The sequence below is a fragment of the Glandiceps talaboti genome, chromosome 5, assembly GCF_964340395.1.
Source record: "Glandiceps talaboti chromosome 5, keGlaTala1.1, whole genome shotgun sequence".
Taxonomy (NCBI): Eukaryota; Metazoa; Hemichordata; class Enteropneusta; family Spengelidae; genus Glandiceps; species Glandiceps talaboti.
In genome coordinates, this window is record NC_135553.1 from 3,426,570 (window position 1) to 3,440,606 (window position 14,037).

Here is a 14,037-nt window from a genome sequence, read left to right on the forward strand (position 1 = left end):
TAATTGACAAGAAACAGAATTGAAACTTGTTCCTCATTCATGTGTCCAACCTTGCATATTAATGAGCAAATTTGCATAGACAAATTTATTGAATTTCACAAAAGTTTAAATTAGAATATATATATTTTTTTTTTATATTGATAAAGGTATAAATGACATGGGTAGGTATTAGAACGGGCTGTGTTACAACTCTCTCATTAGAAGAGAACACCACTCCAGGAAACAATTAAGGCATTTCCATAAACTTTGAGTTCTGGAGAGTCATTTCATGATTTCACAACACCTACAGTAGGCATTTCCAAAATTTGCCATGGTGGCACTCTACTTCCTGTCTGTGTGTACCTTGAGGGTATACATGGTATAGGTTACTCTGTAAATCATAGCGCACTGCTAGATGCCTGAACAATACGAAAAACCTCCCTGATGTACACTTCTACAGAATACCAAGGGAAAAAGCTCATACTATGAGGTGATGATACCCCCAATTTGAGCGAGGGCGCTGTATTATCTATTTCCTCTTTGTAGTCTGCAATGGCCTATTACTAGTGATTGCTAAGAAACACTGAGTTGAAACTTTGTTGTTTTATTTTAAGGTATTAAGTATTTCAACAGGTCATGAATATTTCTCTTCTGATTATAAATATGTGTTGACTCTTGTGTGTCCATGGCAAGGACCTACATTGAACCATGAATGAGGAATATTCAGAGGGTATGTGTACTATATTAGCATTAGAAGATTTAGCAGGCTTCGATGTTGAATTCACTGTGGTTCATTCTCTATGCATTCATTTGCATTGGTAGGTCAAAAAGAGGAACCAAAGGAAATATTAGAAATTTGTGAAAAGGAGGAACCCACTGACAATGCAGTTTCATCTAATGTCGATGTCCAAACTTGTGAAACTGAGGATGTGAAAGACATTGAGGAGCCACAGGAAAAGACTGATAATGAAAATGAACTGCCTGTACAGGAAGAACAATCTGAAATATCCACAACAGAAGATCAGGAAGAAAAACCAAACCTGGAGACTGAAACTGTGGTCCAGGAATCTAAAGATGAGAACAATGCAATTTTAGATGTGAAAATGGTAGAGGGTGTAATCAAGAATGAGAATTCTGTTGAGACAGTGGAAACTATAGCATCTGATACTGATAAGGAACTCATTGTGCCCGAGGATAACTCAGGAAAAATTGAACCCAAAGTAGAAGGTCTGCCATGTAAGAGGCCTGGCTCACCTCTGCAGAATGAAGATGACAGAGAACTGAAAAAACTTAAGCTGGAAGATATAGATACTAAAATTCCAATCAAAACTAAAGACGAAATCATTGAACGTGGTAAGTGTTATGTATTAGTATTTCCTACAGATATTAACATTATGGCATGGAGAATTTAAAGGGCATAAACTTAGTGTAGAAGCATACTTTGCTTTTGCACTTGCTATTGGCAGAATTCAAACTTGGTATTCTGACATATACATAAATGATTTGATATCATCATCATTTTATGTATTACCAGGATATTATATTCAATTGAGTAAAACACTTATAAACTCAGCTTGTTCCACTCTTAGTTGTCATTATATAAGGTGGGACTTCTCAGTCCAGGGAATATTTAAAGTCTTTGAATTTCATCTACACATACACTTTCAGTAATTTCAAAATTTCTAGTGTTTGCATATACATGTACCATAGACTGATCATTTGACATTGATTTGTCAAGTTATTTTAATGCGTGGGATGTTTTTGTACAAGATCTGTTTACATTTACCTCCTACAGACAATGATATCAAGAAGGAACTTCTAGGAAAGATTTCAGATGTTGGTATAATAAATCTGGAGTTGTCAAAGAAGGTGAGTCAAATTTAATAATTATGTTATTTATTGTTTTGGTTTGTGTCCTAAGCTTCAGAATGTTTATATTAGTGTTGAATCTGTCTTGTATTAGAGGTGTGTCGTGACTATTGTCGTTAAAATCATACTTTTGTGGACAAACTCTCCAGTGAATGAGATATCATGATGAAAATACCAAGTGTAAGTTTCTTGAGATGGAGTCTCAGGCTAATTAAATCTTGGCTGTTCAGTATTTTTTGTCCATGTTGAGAAAATCTCACTGACATAAGTAACACCATACGGTACGAGGAAATCAGTTAAAACTGGCAGAGTTTTCCATACATTAGATCCTGTTAAATTTCTGTTAAGGAAATCTAATGAAATGACATTGGAACTCAGGTAGAATTTGCCTACTTAATAGCCATCTACTGGAAACATAATTAAAGCCCCATATAGAAGACCACAGTTGCTGGCACTGGTTAATTTGTAAGCTAATATCATGAATATGTTGTATTACTATCAAATAAAGCCATCCTTCTGAACCCAATGGATTAGTGTGTCACCAAATACCCTTAGTCCGGCTCTCTGATACAAGTTAATGATAGTATAATGACCTTCTTTCTGTGGTTGCTGTTTACTTAATAAAGTAAAGAGCTGTCCCTACTATGCATAGTGGAATGACAAATATTGAATCTGTTAACCTCCAATGTTTATTTTTAAACTGTTGACCCTCATTATTGTCAGTATTCACAATGGAATGTTGGCTCGCATACTAATGACTTCATTTGCATAATTATGAATAGGTGTGTGTAATAGGAGTAGTTATAAAGACATTAAACACTTGTATACATCTCCAAAATTAAAGTGATAGGTCCAAAGTACTCATACACAGTAGTGTGAGAAGTCAGAATTTTAATTGCCAGTAAATAAGAAAGGTGGAATGAGATTTCTGGAATGATTTAGTGAATACTGTAAGGAGCAGGAAAGTGAAGCATGTTGTTACAGGTTGATTTTACTGGTCAGGAAATTGACACAACAATCTTTCAATTTCCTGTGTTTTTTAATTCCAAGTCAATTCATTTTAAAACATGGTAACATCCAATATGGTGAGAGACATTGATTTTCAGTCGTTCAGTTGTAGCTTTTGTAACAATGAAGAACTGTCCGGGCGTAGCCATGACAACAATGAAGTACTGTCTAGTTGTAGAATGCCCAGGGTGTAGGTCGTTAATCATGACTGACTTGAAAACCACCTACACAACACATGTTCTTACCTAAAGTCATTCTTGGATGATTTTCTGTTTTTATTTTCAGTTTCCCCATTCTGCGGTTTAATGTGTTGTCAACTCCCTTTCCCTTTCATGTTGCACCTCTGTCACTTGAGAGATGCACACCTTTCAACTTATTCTTCTACTTCCCCACTTGATAGAGAATATTCTTGGATTCTTGCCAGCTGCTGTAAGGAGTGTAATGTAGTGGTCTGTGTAAAGTCTTCTACAATGTTCTCCCTAAAGATTAGAAGCTATTCTTAGCCTCCCCTTCCCATCCCATCAGTCTCAAAGTGATTCGTCCAAAACAAAGGTGCTTTTAGAATATGTAGAACTGTTTATAAGCAAATTCCCATCCTTTTCTGTGGAGCACATTGCAGTCAGCCTAATGTACGTCAGAGATGCAAATTGTATCAGAGCCATATATATGTATATTGGCTGTCTAGATACCCAACACTGAAAGGTTGAATACATTTATGACTTAAAGGCCAAGGTCAGGCTAGGAATAATATATTATCATTAGTGGGAAAAACCATTGTCTGCCAGTGTTGCAGCTAATGTCTGTCCAGAGCAACAACAACTGATCCTATGACAATGTAATGTGTATGGTGCAAGAGTGTGGGATTGATTCCCTGGCCTTAATTAAACCCAGTTGTTCATGTGGTCCAAAGATCTGATACGAGTTTGTTGTAGTCTGCCTGCACTTTGACTGTTAAAGTCTATGTAGCACCAAAATAACTCAGGTCTATGGTCAATTTGTAACTAGAGAGACTGATACCGGCTTGTACACAGTGTAAAAATATTGTCAATGCTATCAGGGCTTTATCTGTGGAAGGGGACTCAATCTTTTTCGGTGTTTTCAGTGTCCTTTGTTAGGCTAGGTCATAGGTCATAGGTCAAGGACATGGTAGTTTCATTCTGATCAGTTGTCTTGTAATGCTTTCTTTTCTGTTAAGAATTCTTCAAGCGTAGCACACACACAAGCCCTATTGTTAGTACTGGTACCATGCTATCATGTTGTTTGTGTCCAATTTAATATCAGTATTGGTACACTACTACCCTCTTCATTTTAGAATGCCCTGCTATACGTATTTGTACAATAATGCTGTAACATTGTACACTATGAAATGCCCTGATGTTAGTATTGCTAACATGCTGTCCTGTTCAGTATGAATGCCCTTTGCAAATATTGGTACCATGGTGTCTTGTACTCTATGAAATGCCCTGATGTTAGTATTGTTAACATGCTGTCCTGTTCAGTATGAATGCCCTTTGCAAATATTGGTACCATGGTGTCTTGTACTCTATGAAATGCCCTGATGTTAGTATTGTTAACATGCTGTCCTGTTCAGTATGAATGCCCTTTGCAAATATTGGTACCATGCTGTGTCCTGTTGTACTCTATGAAATGCCCTGTTGTGAGATTGACAGTGTGTTGTCACCATGTATAGTATTATTATATTATATAAAATGCCTTGAAATAATTAGTACCACGTCCTTTTCAACTGTGTGAAATTCCTGTTGTTGTTGTTGTTGTTGTTGTTGTTGTTGTTGTTGTTGTTGTTGTTGTTGTTGTTATTGATACCATATTGTCTTGGTATCTGTTTGAAATACCCTGTATTATGTTTTGGTTGTGTGCTGTTATAATTTATGATATGAGAAGTCCTACCATGAATATTGATAGTACCTTGCTATCCTGTTATTAATATGATATGCCATGTACATGTATCAACTGCTGTATGCAGTCAACATTATCAACTACAACATTTAATAATAAGTCTCAGAAATTTGAAACGAATCAGTTTAAAATACTCCCCTCCCCTCCCTTTCCTACTCATTTGTACACACGCACAACTATACACCTGTTATATATACACTTAAGTAAGAGGGATGAGTGTTGAAAAGAAGTCGTAATTTGTCAGTATATGAATGAAATGATTCAGCAACTGTATATATCCCTACAGGAACTAACAATCCTTGTAGCTAAGGCTTATGAAGAAAAGAGGCGAGAAGACCAAGCCACCATAGCATCTTTGAAGCAGAAGGTAGCCAAATTACAGGAACAGAACAAACAATGGGAACAGCGGGTGAAACAGTTTCGGCAAACAACTGAAGCAATGGTCAAAGAACAAAATAGACTTCATATTAAAGCTTTGGTGAGTTCAATGGCATTATGTACATGTATATTTATTTTGGCTATTTCATTATTGGTCTTCATCAAAATTGCTGCTGCACAAAAGGAAAGTGAAAGTAGTAAATGCTATCTTTGGTCACTATACATATCACTTTATTTTGGCCACCATGCGTAGAATTGTGTATTTTGGCCACCATACATATCACTTTATTTTGGCTACCATGCATATCACTTTATTTTTGGCCACCATGCATAGAATTGTGTATTTTGGTCACCATGCATATCACTTTATTATGGCCACCATGCCTAACACTTTATTTTTGGCCACCATGCATATCACTTTATTATGGCCACCATGCCTAACACTTTATTTTTGGCCACCATGCATATCACTTTATTTTGGTCACCATGCATATGATTGTGTATTTTGGCCAAAGTGCATATAATTGTGTATTTTGGCCACCATGCATATAATTATGTATTTTGGCCATCATACATATAATTGTGTATTTTGGCCACCATGCATATCACTTTTATTTGTCCACCATGCATATCACTTTGTTTTGGCCACCATGCATATACCTGCAAACAGTTGTTTTAGCCACAATGGATATACATGTATTTTAACCACACACCATGCGTATAATTGTGTATTTTGGCCACCATGCATATAAACTGGTACTTTAGTCACCATGCACAAAAATATATATTTACCACCATGATTTTCTATTTCCTATTTCAGATGTGTAAGAGGCAACAACCTAAAGACAGTGTTGTATCAACAGGCATACAAACAGATCCTCCAAGTGTGCTCTCAAAAGAAACATCAACAGATCATAGTGTTGTAGTGGAAAGGAATCCCACACCAACCTTGTCACAAATACCACCTCAACCCACAGCTCCCAGTAGAGCGGCAGCTCCAGTACAACCTAAGCTAGCATCAATGTCTGTCAGTTCACCAACAGTTCCTGAAGCTACTTCACCTTCATCTGCTGTTGTCAGACTAGCTGGAACTGTTGGCCAGGTATGGATAGATGGGTGGATTCTTGAATGTATAAATATGCATCTGTCTGTCTGTCTGTCTGTCTGTCTGTCTGTCTGTCTGTCTGTCTGTCTGTCTCTGTGTGCAGTGTATGCACATTCTGATGTGTATGTGTGTGCATGTATGTGTGTGTCTATTTACACATTGGTGTGCACGTGTGTGTGTATACTATATTTTTATAGTACTTGTATATTTAATTTTGACATGAATGATGAAATAAGGCATAAAAAGTTATGTTATCAAAAGCAACAGACAGAATGATAAACAAAACAATTGTTTATGTATGTATGTATGTATGTATGTATGCATGCGTGTGTGTATGTATGTATGTATGTATGTATGTATGTATGTATGTATGTATATGTATGTATGTATGTATGTATGTATGCATGCGTGTGTGTATGTATGTATGTATGTATGTATGCATGCGTGTGTGTATGTATGTATGTGTGCATGTATGTATGCATGCACGTGTGTCTGTATGTATGCGTGTATGTATGTATGTATGTATGTATGTATGTATGTATGTATGCATGCATGCATGTGTGTGTGTATGTATGTATGTATGTATGTACGTACGTGTGTGTGTGTGTGTGTGTGTGTGTGCATTTATCAGTATATTATATATCAATGCTAGATGTAAAATACTGAGTTCCATCTAACAAATACTTTTATTTCCACTAGGTATTACCCAGTATTTCAACTGCCCTTACCAGTTCTGCAGTGAGTACATTCACCACTGTGACGCATTCTAAACCAGACTCTGGGACCAAAACTATGAACACTCCCCTTTCTAACATATTAACAGGAATCTCAGTGAAATCACTTCAGCAACCTCAACCAAGTATTGTTCCACTTCCTGTACAGGTATGTGGATTCCAAGTTTTTACACAGCTTCAGAAAATTTGACATGTTTAGAGATTGTGTTACAGTTTTTAGTACAAATACTTGTATATGAATTCATTTCTGCACTTACACCGTCAATGATTCCCTTTTGGTTGCTTGTGATGACCACTGGCTAGTGCAGGGAGAAATGCATGCTTCCTCAAAGTTTTCAGTGCCAACATTTGTATAAGCCATAATATAAATGATCAGGGTTTTTTTTTCGTATGTTATGTTACAGTCTTCACAAGTGAAACAGACGACGCCTCACACAGTTGCACCTGTTTCAATCATACCAGCCAAGCAAACTGTTGTGCTACAGTCCAAAGAGGGTAACATACCACCTTCAAGTCAACCAAACATTGTCCAGGGTACCACAAATTCTGCTTCGGTCACTGTCACAGGTGTTAGAAATAGAGCCAAAACTATGACACAAAAACCCACTGTTTTGATAGACTTGACAGATGATGATGATAACAACCAATTACCTGCTAGGTCTTCCATAACAACAACAACAACAACAACAACAGCAACAGCTATGCCAGTGAGAGAATCACCCAAACAGCTGTTGCAGCAGCAGCAGCAACAACAGCAACAGTCAATACAAAAGGCAATACAACAAAAACAGCAACAGCAAGCACAACAAGACCATCAAAAACAGCAACTCTTACAGCAACGAATGCAGCAAAGGCAGGTATTGCTACAACAGCAACATCAGCAGCAACAACAACAGCAGCAACAACAACAACAACAGCAGCAACAGGCACAAGTACAGCAGCAGCAAATACCAAGAAGTTCACCTAAAGAAGCTAGTATGCCACGGTTTTCACCACAACAAAACCCAGGTACATTGCAGGTTGGGTCTCCTCCAACAATGGCTACAGTTCCTAGACCGCCACCTGCATACCAAACACCTACATCATTATCAGCAGTGAACAGTTCATCAGCTGCTATTGTTAATCAAAGTTTCATAAACAGAACTGTGACTGCACCTAACAGTGCAGTCAGACCAATAGGTCTAAATGAAAACATACTACATTCCCAACCTGCAACGCTGATGCAGCAGCAGCAGCAAGTCAGACCAACTGGCGCAATTGCAGTCAGCACGCAACAGTTGAGTGGGCAAATTGCTCAGCCTGTAGTGGTCAATATGGTATCACGAATGCCTGGTGTAGCGGTCAGTACACCACAAACTGTCACATTGCAGCAATTGGCAGCATTGAGCAGACCAGCAACGTCAGCAGTGCAGGTTGTTCAACCTCAACAACATCCGGCAACTACAATGACTTTTGTATCTCAACCAAGACCAATTGCATTACCTATTAGTGTACCACAGCAAATTCAGGTAAGTCATCGTTCATAACTGCTAGCCTGTATGGAAGTGACTTGATCCTTACGTGTATGTCTATCCCTCCTCCTTCCATCTATCCATCCATCCATCCATCCATCAGTCCATCCACACTTACCTGTCTTTCAGTCTGTGAAGGCCTAGTTTCAATTTAGGATTACATTTTAGATGTGAAAAAAAACCCACTTGTTTGACAGAGTTTTAGAAGAATTATTCCAGAACAAAAGAATGACTGTGTAAACTGTATATCTCCTCTGATAAACGATTAATAGACATGAACATCTGGGATTGAATTCCTAGCTGTGAAATTGATACTGTGTCTAATCTGTGGTCTCTAGTGACTTCTCAAGGGAAGACCTGGATGTGATTTCTGTCCATGAATTAACACTTACTGTGTGGTTTTCAGAATCATGTCACCACATGTTTAAAACATGTATCATGAATATTCATTGTGCAACTTGAATATATTATTTCTACAGACTCCCATAATGCAATGTCTCACAGCAAAGAAACCCTATAAGGGCACAAGATCAAGTTGATCTTTCTCTGAAATCACAAGTAATTGTAGGTGATATAAAATCATGAAATGACTCTCCAGAACACATAGTTTATGAAAATGACTTGATTTCCTGGAGCCACATTCCCCTTTAACTCTGTCAGGAGATATTAAACCTCCATTCTTACCCACTGTACAATATCATTTGTCTTCTAGCAACAGCAGCCTAGAATGCCAGGATTACAGGCAAACTCCACACATGCAGCTGGTATTCGTCCACAGCAGCAACTTACACAGGTGATGCCACCTAGACTTCAAGGCCCACATTTACCAACACAGATACAAAGGCTTCCAACATCTGTTAGTCAGGTAATGTATTTTGTGTTGTATTCTGAGTACTTTTCATGTCAAAGTTAATGAAAATGATTGGAGTTTATGTGGAAAGTGTAGAAGTTAATTGAGTATTCGTAGACATACATAGACCAAATTCAAATGATGATTCCGTATGTGTGTTTGTGTCTATGTCAGTATCTGAATGTTGTGTTAAATTATACATGAATATATGCATATGTGTGTGTATCTGTTCATGTGTGTGCGCATAAATATGTATGTGTGTGTGTGTGTGTGTGTGTGTGTGTGTGTGTGTGTTATATTGCTATTCTTGCACATATCAAACATAATCAAATGTTGTTAGCATAGCATGCAAGCATGCAATCATTTCAGTGTGTCACAGTGGACGTAAACCATGCTTTCTTTTGAAAGTAAGCATTTTCAACTTTAAGAAAAAAATCTATGATATTTTGTCAGCAGGTGCCACAAACTTTTGGTGTTCAACAAAACATTCCAACATCAGTTGCTGGTGTGCAGCAAGTAAGACCAGTGCTTTCACAGGGCCAACAACCACCCCCCTTGGCACCCATACAAAATACACTTATTCAACCTCCCTCTACAGCGGCTCAAAATATCACTCTTGACAGTATAAGACAGCTCAAAGTAAGTCTAATAATAATTATATTATTCTGTACTGCACTCCTAAGTCACTGTACATATTACCTTCAAATAGTTATGAATATTCATGTTCTGTTATTGCGTATGCATGTCTGCTGATTCCCATGAGGCAATGCATGTCAATAGAATAGACCACCACTGAACAGTGAATGAGAAGGAAGTTTCAGCTTGGGATTATCTTGGTAATGGTGAGAAATGTATTAAGTGATGTGAAATCATGAAATGACTTTCCAGAACTTTAAAAAATACCATTTATTGCCAGAAGTTGTGTTCCCTTTAACTCATTTGTGAGTTTGACTAGTAAAGTTTTCTTGGCCCAATTATGAAAATTTGACACGTTTTTTCTGTACTTACAACATGCAAGTGTTACAAAGTTTTCAAGGCCTAGGTACAGTAGCTTGGTAGTTTTTACTGTAATTTGGTGTAACACCATATTATCATAGCAAATATGTCAAAACCTTTTTTTTTAAATTTCAGGAACACCAGCGGAGGTTGTTGGAACATAAAAATGAATTAGTAAACAAATTAAAGTTAAATCCTAGCCTTAGAGAACTACAACAACAGATCCAATCAGTGCTTGTGAGTAATTGTATATTTATTGGACGCCATCAAATATCTTGAAGTTAAGAATGTAGATACTGTATTGTGGCTTCACTCAAGATAAAGTTCAAAAGACAAAAGTGATTTTTTACAGTCACATGCAAGTTGGGGAAGGGTCAGTCTCAGAATGCTCCTCATCATATGTTAATATGGATGGGATGGAAGTGGAATCATTTCTTGTAAGCGAATAAAATATCTATTTTTCTGCAAATATGCTCCTATTCCTTATAGTTTCAATTAAAATCAACACTGCATACTACAAGACAGGACGATCTTGGAAAGATCAGTGTAGATGTCAAGATATTGGTAACTATGTATAGTCTGTGAGATAGTGATTTAACTTAATTCAGTAATGACAAGACACTCATGAAAATCTTGTAAGATGTCATATTAAGGTAACTACATGATTGTATATATAATATGTGATATAACTTTAACATTCTTGATGTATGTTACTTTATGTAGCATCAAGAACAGAAAATGGCAGAAGAAGTGAGCACAGCTGAGAGAATACACATGCAAAGGGTTGTGGCGCAACAAAGACAGTTACAGCAACAGCAACAGTTACAGACACAGGCGGCTCAGACTCAGAATCAACTAGCCATAGAACATCCAGCTCCTTTACCTGTACTACCTTCGCCACCAGCCAGAACCATTCTACCCCATCAAATGAGACAATCTCTTCCGGGCAAGCCTAGTTTAAAAATTTCCAAAGTGAACAATGGTATAGTGTTATCATGGACCATGGCAATTGATCCTGCCTGGGCAACCATTGATACATACCTTCTCTATGCATATCAAGAAAGTGAAGGGCCACCGAGTACTGCACTGTGGAAGAAGATTGGAGACGTCCGAGCTCTACCTTTACCAATGGCATGTACTTTGACTCAGTTTCAACCTGGGAGTGTGTATCACTTTGCCGTGTGTGCCATTGATGTGTATCAACGACCGGGCTCATTTAGTGACCCAGCTAGTATTGATCTTAACATCCCAAGAACATGAAGACAATCTGAAATAAATAACCACACTCAGGGTGTGTACAGGCTTGCCCAAATTCCTTAGATTTCCATTTTGGGGGAAAATTGGAGATTTTTAAATGTGTTTCAGACCAAATTTTTGGTGATTGTTTCACATTCTGCATTTTAGCTGTTGTGTTTTGGGACAACTTAATGAAATTGTACTGTATTTTCTACTGAAACCTCTACATGTGGAATGGTTTCCATTGTGTATGACATGGGTCCTGTATCATGTCAAAGTTGACCAATAAGGTTCTTATTCAGATCAGAGTTCACCAATGAGATCCTTATTCAGGTCAAAGTTCACCAAAATGAACACCTTGTATTTTGTGAACCCAATAAATAAGATTATACCGTCCCCTGTTCATAGGCATGATTTCAAACACCCAAAGATTACCAAATCATTATTTTTGTATAAAAACTATATGGAGTTGAGATTTTCACTTGTACAAAATAGCTCTATAGACAAATGTTTACAGAAGAAGGAAGTATTTCGCACATTTGTCTCAGCTGTTCTGGTTGTCTAGTTTGGTCGCCAGTATCAAAACAATAGCACGAGACAAACTTTTAGAGGCCACAAAGACTTATGTAACAAGGTTGAACCAAAGTGGACAAAGGTGATCACTGATGATATGTGTGTTGTAAAATTTCTATAATATAGTTTGAATTGGGACGAAGAACACAGAGATATATTACTTGTACATGCAAGTAAGGTATCTCTATGTATGGCCAGTGAAGTGCTACCTACCTGCCATGTATATAATATTGTAGTTCCATTTTTCTGTGTTTCCTTTCCTTGTCAGGGTTCATTACTGCCTGTGGTTTTGTTCTGTTCTTCTAGGGGATTACTTCAGGGTAGTCAAGTATACAACATTTTCAACAGGTTTATTATTATTAGGTCTATTTTAAATAAAATTCTGTATGCTAATAAGATGCTTAGTTTACTGAACTTTGTTTCTATCGAAGGTTTGCACTCATAAAAATGTAGTCATCCCTAACAAATTGTCATCAAATGTCCAGTACAGTGAAATGTTTTCTACGCAAAAAAAAAGATAACAAAGAGTACATCAAGATTATGTGATAAGTTCCCACCAAATCAGCTATGACGTCATGTGACTGCTTCCCAACTAATCAGCTTTGCAGTCATACATGGTCCTTTCCCAGTCAAGAAACAACATCAGCTTTTAAAAAATGTCTGCTTTTGTATGTTTTGTATGCATCAGAAGAATCTATGTAATTCTATCTTCCCTTTTCTACACTTGAAGTTCATACTGTTTTACTCTGTTTTACTTAATAGTTTTTCCCATTCTTATTGTCTCAATTGACAAGAAAAATCTGTGTCTCACAAACTGTTGACGGTGTAGAATCGCTGATGCAGAGGAGACATTGTCAGTGACTTGTAATAGCATAGCATGGAAGTTATGAAATGGTGGTTTTCTTAAACCAGCCTGCTCTGTCATTGTTGCTCAGTAGATTTCAAATGACAGCCCTTATAGTGTGTTGAATCCATTTGATCAGCCAGTAATACAAATACTACATACAAACAATACAACTTACAGGTGGTGAAAAGTTATAATATACATTTTTAAAGTACTTATACCAGTGCAGAGTTATGGTGACAAATAAATCACCAACTCACATTATCCTGTTGTGCAACCTATGGTGTCAGTAAACAGTCACTTGTTACTCAAGTTTAGCGAAGGTAAGACATGCAGGGCATTCAACATTGTTACTTATCAAGAAACTGTGTATTTTAATGAAAAGATAGGGGTAGTCAGACACCAAGGTAAAGTCTCTGTATATTATACATTTTGGATAACATACCATGCAAGTCAGATGCATATATATTGATGATAGAATTGAATGACTTGGTGATGAGACAATCTCATATGTGATAGACTTTGTGTTGTGTTGTGTTCTCCCTTTTGAGATATGAGAGATATTGAAACATTTATCTTTTAGTATTTCTTTTGTTGTCATCTGTTCTGTTCTGTTCTGTCCAGTTTAAATCTTTTATGCATAGACTGTATTTAAAGTATTATCTTTGACCAAATAATAAAAAGATTTTTTGCACTTTTAATTTGTGATGTGACTGTTGACTTTATTGCACTGAAGGTTAAACACATATTTTATTACATCACACTGAACAAATTACACGTCATTACATCACAGTGAATTACATTGCATTGAACAACATTACATCAGTGAATTACATTGCATTGAACAACATTACATCATAGTGAATTACATTGCATTGAACAACATTACATCATAGTGAATTACATTGCATTGAACATTACAACACTGAATTACATTACAACATAGTGAAGAATTACATTGCAACATAGTGAATTACATTACATCACAGTGAATTACATTGCATTGAACAACATTACATCAGTGAGTTACATTGCAT

The 14,037-nt window shown here is 36.9% G+C and overlaps 1 protein-coding gene across 2 annotated transcripts in view; it reads left to right on the forward strand.

The window, feature by feature from the left end:
- The window catches only part of LOC144435272 (uncharacterized), a 55,596-nt gene extending 41,932 nt beyond the window's left edge, over positions 1-13,664 (forward strand). For both annotated transcript variants that reach the window (XM_078123860.1, XM_078123861.1), the window contains 10 exons: positions 802-1,332; positions 1,775-1,848; positions 5,060-5,251; positions 5,972-6,253; positions 6,956-7,138; positions 7,395-8,498; positions 9,214-9,366; positions 9,808-9,990; positions 10,483-10,584; positions 11,071-13,664. In XM_078123860.1, coding sequence (XP_077979986.1) covers positions 802-1,332; positions 1,775-1,848; positions 5,060-5,251; positions 5,972-6,253; positions 6,956-7,138; positions 7,395-8,498; positions 9,214-9,366; positions 9,808-9,990; positions 10,483-10,584; positions 11,071-11,607 — 3,341 coding nt within the window. In that variant the 3' untranslated portion in view covers positions 11,608-13,664. The remainder of the gene's footprint in view (positions 1-801; positions 1,333-1,774; positions 1,849-5,059; positions 5,252-5,971; positions 6,254-6,955; positions 7,139-7,394; positions 8,499-9,213; positions 9,367-9,807; positions 9,991-10,482; positions 10,585-11,070) is intronic.
- Positions 13,665-14,037: the final 373 nt, after the last annotated feature.